Source organism: Nannospalax galili, unplaced genomic scaffold (assembly GCF_000622305.1).
Source record: "Nannospalax galili isolate Female #2095 unplaced genomic scaffold, S.galili_v1.0 scaffold113, whole genome shotgun sequence".
Taxonomy (NCBI): Eukaryota; Metazoa; Chordata; class Mammalia; order Rodentia; family Spalacidae; genus Nannospalax; species Nannospalax galili.
Genome location: NW_008335444.1, coordinates 5,134,880 through 5,142,748, shown reverse-complemented (window position 1 = coordinate 5,142,748; position 7,869 = coordinate 5,134,880). Strand labels below are relative to the sequence as shown.

Here is a 7,869-nt window from a genome sequence, read left to right as displayed (position 1 = left end):
ACTGTTATCATGTCAGACACAAAAGCTACTCAGCTTGCAGCCCACTTGGCTAGAATGCAAAAGCATCTATTTATTCCACAAGGCTGGACATGCAATTTTAGACTTCTTAGAGAACAGCAGGTCCAAACCCTTGTTGTATAGGAGGAAGCAGCCTTGAAGAAGATTTGGCCAAGGTCATTGAACACATGGGTGGTGGCAACAAGACAGCCCTGGTCCTCTATTTCCTAAGCTCATGTCCTAGCCTGTGAAGTCTTGGGAGCAACCAACCCTCCCATCTACATCTATCTGCATTCCTCTTTAATTCTTCCCCCTCCTATCTGCATGCCTTATCCAATCCACAGCCCAAATTTCAGTACACAGATAGCTTAGACCAGAATTAGAAAAAGCCCGGAAGGAACTTTATTGGAGGTCTTGGCCTCCATTCACAGAAAAAGTGATCCAGAGTCCCATCTTGAGGATCTGGCATCATCCCACTCTCACTGGCCCAGTTGTGGATCTAGAACAGTCCAGTCTGGCCACCAGCATTTGGTGGGAGAAAAGTAGGGAGGGGAATGCTTTAGAAAAAATAGATCTCTATATACACCTGACATATTTATAGCGCATAAATTAGGGATGCTCTGACCCCCGCCTGTGGAGCCCAAGTACTGAGCAGAGAGGTGGAAGCCAGTCCAAAAAGAAGGTGCTGGAGGACACAACCCTGTCCCTTCTGTCCCGTGCTAAGCCTCCTTGTTGAGCCCAGGCATCTGCAGGAGGGTGTCTTCTACAGTGCTGGGACTAGAAGGAACTGAATTCGCAGCTGTAGAGTCAGCGAACAAGTCGCTTCAAACCCTGGGGCTTGTAATTCCAAGGAGGGCAAAGAGAGGCCACAGTCTGCACATTTCAGGACACCGCTGACAACACACCCAGCTTGATCTCCTCTCCACAGCGCCACAGGGAACACATCCACATTAAGGGGGCCTTCTGGCCAGCCTATCCTTTCAAGAAGACTTCAGGCCTCTAATCTGAGTCTATGAGTCAGATCCCAGGTCCAGTCCTGACGCTTAGTTCCGACTCTCCATAATCTCTTCTTCCTTCCAACCACTGGAGTTCTTGCCAAACTTGTAGACAAGGCGCCGACCATCCACCCGCTCCAGGATCTCCCTTTTGTAGTAGTACCTGGGTAGGGAGGAGGTGATTAGAGAAACAAGTAGGAGACATGCCATATACCAACAGCCCTGAGATCCTCTGCTGACCCGTCCCCCTCTAGCTTCCAGCCCCACCATACTGAGCTAGCCCATCCTGCCTGAGCTTTCCCTTCTTTCCACCTGCTGTTGCCACACTGGTCTATAATTATGTCAAGAGCACCTGCTTCTGCATTTTGTTTCTCTGTGCCTTACAGCTGTATCCTGGGGCTTTTCATGAAGGCACATGAGCAGAGGGGACCTTAGTGATATAGACCTAGTCCACCCTTGTGGCACAGAGGCCACAAGTGAACTGAGTTTGGCTTTGGTTATAGGCATGGCAAATGCCACGTTCTTTCTACCACTTTCCAAGTGTCTTTCTTAGGACAAGTCTGCAGAAAACACACAGAAATGTTGCTTGCAGTTGGCTGAACCTGACGGTGCTCACAACATGCCTGACTAGTACTTCCTTCATGTTGTCACTTGACCAGCCCAGTAGGCACTGCCCCTGTCCCCACTATATAGGACTCACACTTGTCACATGAAGCCTAGTGGAGGACAAGTGGAGTCCAAACAGAGGTCTCGGCCAGCTCAGTGGGTCCCTGGTTCATCCTGGTCTCAAGGATCCCAGCCACCAGCTCACCTCATAGCCCGGCTCAGCTTCTCATAGGTCATGTTGCTATTCTTTTTCTTTTGACCCCATAGTTGGGCCACGGCCTCTGAGCGCAGGAACTTGAACACACCCTCATGCCGATTCTCCCATTTCATGAGGCCTTCATTGAGCTCAGGGTGAATGAGGATGTCCCGGATGAACTCCCACAGGTGGGTACCTCTGGGGGCTACAAGGGCAGGTTCCCTTAGTTAGCAAACCAGGGTGTCACTCCCCCTCAGGACACCTGGCCTTGCCTATCCCAACACAGTGCTGACTAAGATCTAAAGCACAGACTAGCCCCTTCTGGAAGCCCTGGGCAATGTCCTCTGGGTGTACTCTGTAGTGACTTCTTCCTTCTTTGCCTGCTCCAAAGTGAAGCCGCTCTAGAAGACTGAATGAGCTTTATACAGAATACACATTTCACCATGACAAGATATGGATCAAACATCTGGCTGGACAGAGATGGAGACACACTACTGCCTGAGGCCCCAGGATCAGCGGGAGACCAGTGTTGGTGAGAATTTGGCATACATGGGGACAGAGAGCTGGTTACAGCCCAGGGGACCAGGGAACAGCTTCCTGGAAAAATAATCCCTCAGGACAAGAACAAAACCAGGCCATGAGTGCATACGTGCAAACCTGTGTGTGAGAGAGGAGAGGCAAAAAAGACCTTTGGGGTGACCTCCAGGTAGTTCTGAGCAGCTGGAGCACACAAAGCCTGAGGCTCCTCCTGTCCTCAGCAGGCTGTGCCTGGAGTCCCAGCCATCCCAGCCACTGGGCCCTGAGCCAATCTGAGCACCCACCAGCTCCCTCTTCACCACTAGGATTGTTCTGGCAAGCAGGACAGTGGCCAAGTGAACAGAAAGAGTGTGTGTGGGGAGGAAACCTGGACTCTCTCTCCATGGGCCTCCTACCTGGCATCTCAATTTCCCACCTATTGAAGTCTAAGCAAACTTCTGCAATGAGGAGGTGACTAACGCCACGGAGCCTCCCCACTATTCACAAAGGTAATGAAATAAAGAGAGCTCTAGTGGCCATGAGAGCTGAGGAGATGAGGGAAGAAATGTGGTCCCTCAGGCCCCAGAACTCACCGTGCTTGCTCTTCTTGCCATCTAGGCATTCCCAGTACTCTTTGCTCAGCTTTCGGGGACGGCCTCGTTTCCGCTTCCCGTGCTTGGGTTCCCCTTTCTTATAGTCAGGAAAGTCATCTATGGAAAGGGTTGGAAGGTAAAGAGAAGGCTAGGGCAGGGTGTCAATGGGGAGCTTTTCTATGGAAACCACTGTAGTAAAGCACAAGGAAGAGAGGGAAGAGTGACTGGGCGCTGTAGAATGGGCTCCCCCAGGAGCTGCCCTCAACTCACCTCTAGGAAAGATCTTGCTATCAGTGGGGTCTAGATCCACATCGCTTCCACCGGAGTCTGAGGAGTGGGAGCTCTGGGAAGTAGCAGTCCCTAGGGGTGGAGAGGTCAGCATGAGTGCCCAGGCCAGCCTACCTGGCTGCTGCTCGGGTTTTAGTGCTGGGAACCAAGTGATCTGGGGTGTTAAGAGACAGGTGGCTGAGACACAGACAGTACTCTCACCTGCAGTGGACACATCAGAGTTGCCAGGGGAGGGGGCTCCAGCGCCATAGTTGTTGCCGTAGTAGGAGCTGGCCTGGCGGCCATCATCCAACAGCTCCTGGGCAAAAGGGCTTCCCTGTTCTGGGAAGAGAAAGTTGGAGCTTAGAGAGGCCCAGGGGACCAGCACAAGGACAGGTAAAAACAGGCAAGGCACCTAGAGCTGTGGAATTTCTGTAGTTGGGGGAGCAGGTTATTGCTAGAACTTTGTAGATGGGGCAAGGCAAGCTGCAGAAGGAAGGAAAAAAGAATGGGTTCTTACCAAAGGGGATAGGGTCTCCTAGGGCCTCTTGGAAGGCCATGCCATCCTTTTCCAGCAGCTCGATGATCCAGCTGAGTTCATCGGAAGAGCTGGAGGCTGGAAAGAAACAGGGAGGGGTTGCACTCTGCACCCTTCCCACAGGGCCCACAGGTCCCAGGGGTTATCCTCCCTTTCACTCCCCAGCCCCTGTTGCTTGCCTGGCCTGGACTCACTGAGGTCACGCAGCTGGGCATGGAGTTGATCTCCCAGAGGCCCAAAAACTAGACGCAGCTCCTCCAGGGCACAGTTGCAGAGAGTGGCCCCATCCATATCACATCGTGAGAAGTCAATGGAACTGGCATCATATTTGTTCTTCTCCACTTGGTAGCTGATCCAGTCCAGAACCTGGGTCTTTGACCAGAACTGGGGCTGCTCCCCTGACCAGCTTGCCTTCTCTACAAGGTGGGACATAGCCACAGGGTCAGCCCAGGTCCCAGGTCGAATGCCCCTTTGGGATCCTATCTGAGGTCCCACCTCAGCTCTGGGTTGGGAAGGCAGGAAGTGATATTCATAATCACAACCCCTGGTCTCAGTCCACTCAGTCTGTCAGGCCCTATAATCCCCACCACCTCAGCACTTCAGTCTTCTCAGGGGCTGAGAGTATAGTTTAGAGGTAAAGTGCTTGCCTAGAATGAAGAAGGCAAGGCCTTAGGTTCTTTCTCTGGCACTGCCAAAATAAATAAATAATTAAGTTCTCCCCAGCTGCCAGCCCTGGAATTCACTCAGAGACCCTCCTGCCCATTCTCCCCATTTATCCAAGAGGCCCTCAGATCAGTGTCCTGGTCCAAGGTACCCACCCCATCCCTCTGCACTCACCTGGACCCTCCATGGACATCTGGGGGTTACTGAGGGTCAATACCAAGTCATCAGCCCCAAAGGTAGCAGTGGGGGGAGCAGGAGCCAGGGTGGGGTCTTCTGAACTGTACATGGCACTGAAGTAGTTGCTAAAAACGTTGCTGATCTCACAGGTGGCAGCCATGAGGCCCCCTGGGGAAAGGACACAAGTTGTTGAGGGTGCCAGGGGAGGTGCACTTCAGTTACTCTGTTCTGGGCGGCAGCAGGCCCGAGACACGAAGGAGGGTGTTGCTGTGGACATCCTCCCTTCAAAAGTGCCCCTGAAGAACCAGGGGTGGTGCGCACTGCTTGGAAGACCGAGGCTGGAGGATCTCGAGCCTAGCAACTTGCGACCAGCCTGGGCCAAACTTCGAAACTCCGCTCAAAAAAATAAATAAATAAGGCCTCAGGCCGAGGTGGAATCACTAGCCAAATCCTGCTGGGGTTCCCTCCTCAGATCACTTGGACCCCTTGAGCCAGAGCAGCCACCCTGTCCACTCTGATCCCGGGCCAGCCCCGGGACACACCCCAAGGCCCTGTACTCCTGCTAGATTAGGTTCAGAACTGTAAATCCACTGGACGATTCCCGGGGCTGAAGTTAGGGAATGTGACCCTACCGAGTGTCAGGGTGCGATGTGGCAGGCGGGTAAGCTGGCTTCTGAGGCTGCACGTAGGGAAGAAATCCAGGCGGCAGGAGGCTTCGCCAGGTAGTTCTGAGGAGTGTGGCCACCGAGCTCCCCTACTCCCGCCCTAAATACAGCAGTTCCGGAGCTCCTCCCAGCGCCAGGTCTTCAGTGCGCGTCCCCAATGGTAACCTGAGCTGGTGGCTCATTGGATACAGGGGATTTCCTGGCCTTCAGACTGGGCTCCCGGCCCCAGGTGATTTGCATATTCCGTGCCACTTGGCCCAGATCCTAGCAGGCGGTGCTGGGAAATCAGGCCTGGCTGGTTTAATGATTGTCAGAGTCTGTCATTCCACACCCTCTGGGGTTGGGCCCAGGTTACTGGACTGGGCAGGTGGCAGGAACGTTGCTGGGGTGGGCATCTGTACTTTTGGCTGCCCTCTGGCCCAGCAAATTCTTTCTGGGGGACAGGCTAGGGCTGGGCTAGGGAGAGGAAAGAGTAAGTGGGGAAGCCAAAATGGATGGCTGACTGGGTCAGGACAGCTGCTCCTAAGTATCCTGAAATCTGGGAACAGAAGGGCCAGGTAAAAAGTTCCCAGAATTTGGGATGCTGAAAGTGTCTAGGTACCATACTAGGTAGTATTCCTGGGCCAGTGTAGTTGGGCCTGCTGGCCTAGGCCTGAGCCGGCCTGCCTCCTTGTCCCAGAGTCCCCAGCCAGAGTCTCTGCTGTTAACATCCATCACTGACAAGGCCTCAACATGGCTTCAGGCCTGGAGCCCACCCAAACATGATGGTTGCTGCAGTAGAGCTGAGACTACTTAAAAGTTCTCCCTGATGCGAACTGGTGCTTTCCTGGCCTAGAGTTGGCTGGAGGTGCTAGAGTTCACGTAGGTAAGTTTACCCTCTTCAGTCTGGTCCTCTAGTAACTGTCCCTTCTCTCCGCCCAGTTTACCAGTATATGCCTGCTGCCCTCTAGTGCTTAGAAGCCCAACATTTCCGTCAAGTCATTAAAAATAATGTGTAGTGCTTGCGAACTTACAAGCGCCTTTCTTTTTTTTTTTTTTTAAACAGTGCTGTAAATTGAACCTAGAGCTTCATATATGTTAGGCAAGTGCTCTACTACTGGACTGTGTTTCTGGAACACTTGTAACATAACAATCTTCCTAGAAAAACACCCAATAAGGAACTAGAGAAAAGGTTTAGCTGTTAAAAGCACTTGCTGCTCTTGCAGAGGACCAGCTAACAACTGTCCATAACCCCAGTTCCAGGGGATCCAATGCCCTCTTTTGACCTCTTTGGGCATTGCATGACATAGGCAATATACTCAAGACACATAGAATAAAAATAATAAAAATAATAAAAATAAATAAAATAGATGAAAAAAATCCCTGAGCAGGAGCAATGGGGTGGCAAGGAGGGGGCAGATTCAAACTCTAGCATCTGCATTTAGGTGATAGTGGGCAAGATGTGTGGGCCTGTATTTCAGTAAGGAGAGGAATATGGCACATACTTATGATCTTAGCTACTAAAAACAAAAATGAAGGGTTGACAAGATGGCTCAGTGAGTAAAAGCATTAGCTGTGCAAACCTGATGGCCTGAGTTCAATCCCTGGAACCTACATAAAGGCAAGAGAGAAATGACTCCAAAGTTGTTCTCTGATCTCCACATGCACACTGTGGTATGAGTGAGCCTAATAATAATAATAACAGTAACGATTTTTTTTTTTTTTTTTTTAGTCTTTTTGAGACAGGGTCTCCCTGTAGCCCCAGCTGGCCTGGAACTCACTATGTAGACCAGGCTGGCCTCGAACTTACAGAGATCCCACAGCCTGGGATTAAAGGCATGTGCCACCACGCCCGGCAACAGTAACAATTTTTAAGGACTGATGTAGGTCAGTTGGCAGAGTACTTGCCTAGGGTGCACAAGCTGTAGCACTAATAAAGCTGTGCATGGTAGCATGTTTCTGTAAACCCAGTGCTCAGAAGGTAGAGGCAGTAGAATCAGGAGTTCATGGCCAACCTCAGTTACTTACAGAGTTTGAGGCTATCTTGGGCTACAGATACAGATATCTTGGGTTCAAAAACAAATACACAAAACTGGAGAGATGGCTCAGTGGTTAATAGCATGTACTGTTCTTAGAGAGGACCTGGGTTTGGTTCCCTTGCACGCACATGACAGCACACAACAAACTGTAACTCCAGGTCCAGGGGATCAGAACCCCTCTTCTCACCTCCACAGACTCCTGCATACATGTGGTACACATACATGTACTCAGGTACATACACATACATGTAAAATAAACTAACAACAAAAACTAAATATACAAAGAACAAGGTTGTTGGGCCTTGATAATCCCTAAGATCTTGTCTAGCTCCAGATGTTTTTTGTGTGGTGCCTGAGGATCCAACCTAGGGCACTGTATGTGTTAGGTAAGTGCTCTATACTGAACTATCAGTTTTTTCTGCATCTGAGAGTAGGATCTCCACCCCATTTATGAACACACAACCCCCAGGTGGTTCTCAAACAAAAGATGATTCTTTAGCCTCCAGGTACTGCACTGGCCACAAAAGTCCCCCTCAAAGGATCTCCTCTGAACTTCAAAACTAGCATCCTTTCCTCTAGGTTAGGGGAGCTAAGAGCTGGGGGGTCTGGGTAGGATTTTCATCAACCCTTCAGGGGGC

The 7,869-nt window shown here is 51.1% G+C and overlaps 1 protein-coding gene across 2 annotated transcripts; it reads right to left on the bottom strand.

Annotated features, from left to right (window-relative positions):
* Positions 1 to 376: 376 nt before the first annotated feature.
* On the bottom strand, positions 377 to 5,309 carry Elf3 (E74 like ETS transcription factor 3). Of its 2 annotated transcripts, none has more exons than XM_029562170.1 (9): positions 5,181 to 5,309; positions 4,546 to 4,716; positions 3,888 to 4,124; positions 3,691 to 3,786; positions 3,393 to 3,512; positions 3,174 to 3,263; positions 2,904 to 3,020; positions 1,804 to 1,999; positions 377 to 1,155 (listed from the first exon to the last, which is right to left on the bottom strand). In XM_029562170.1, exons 2-9 carry the CDS (start codon positions 4,706 to 4,708, stop codon positions 1,041 to 1,043), a joined length of 1,134 nt encoding a protein of 377 aa, XP_029418030.1. In that variant the 5' UTR covers positions 4,709 to 4,716; positions 5,181 to 5,309; the 3' UTR covers positions 377 to 1,040. The 2 variants fall into 2 exon arrangements, with proteins under 2 accessions (XP_029418030.1, XP_008828533.1); XM_008830311.2 differs by having other exon boundaries at positions 3,903 to 4,124; positions 5,181 to 5,308.
* Positions 5,310 to 7,869: the final 2,560 nt, after the last annotated feature.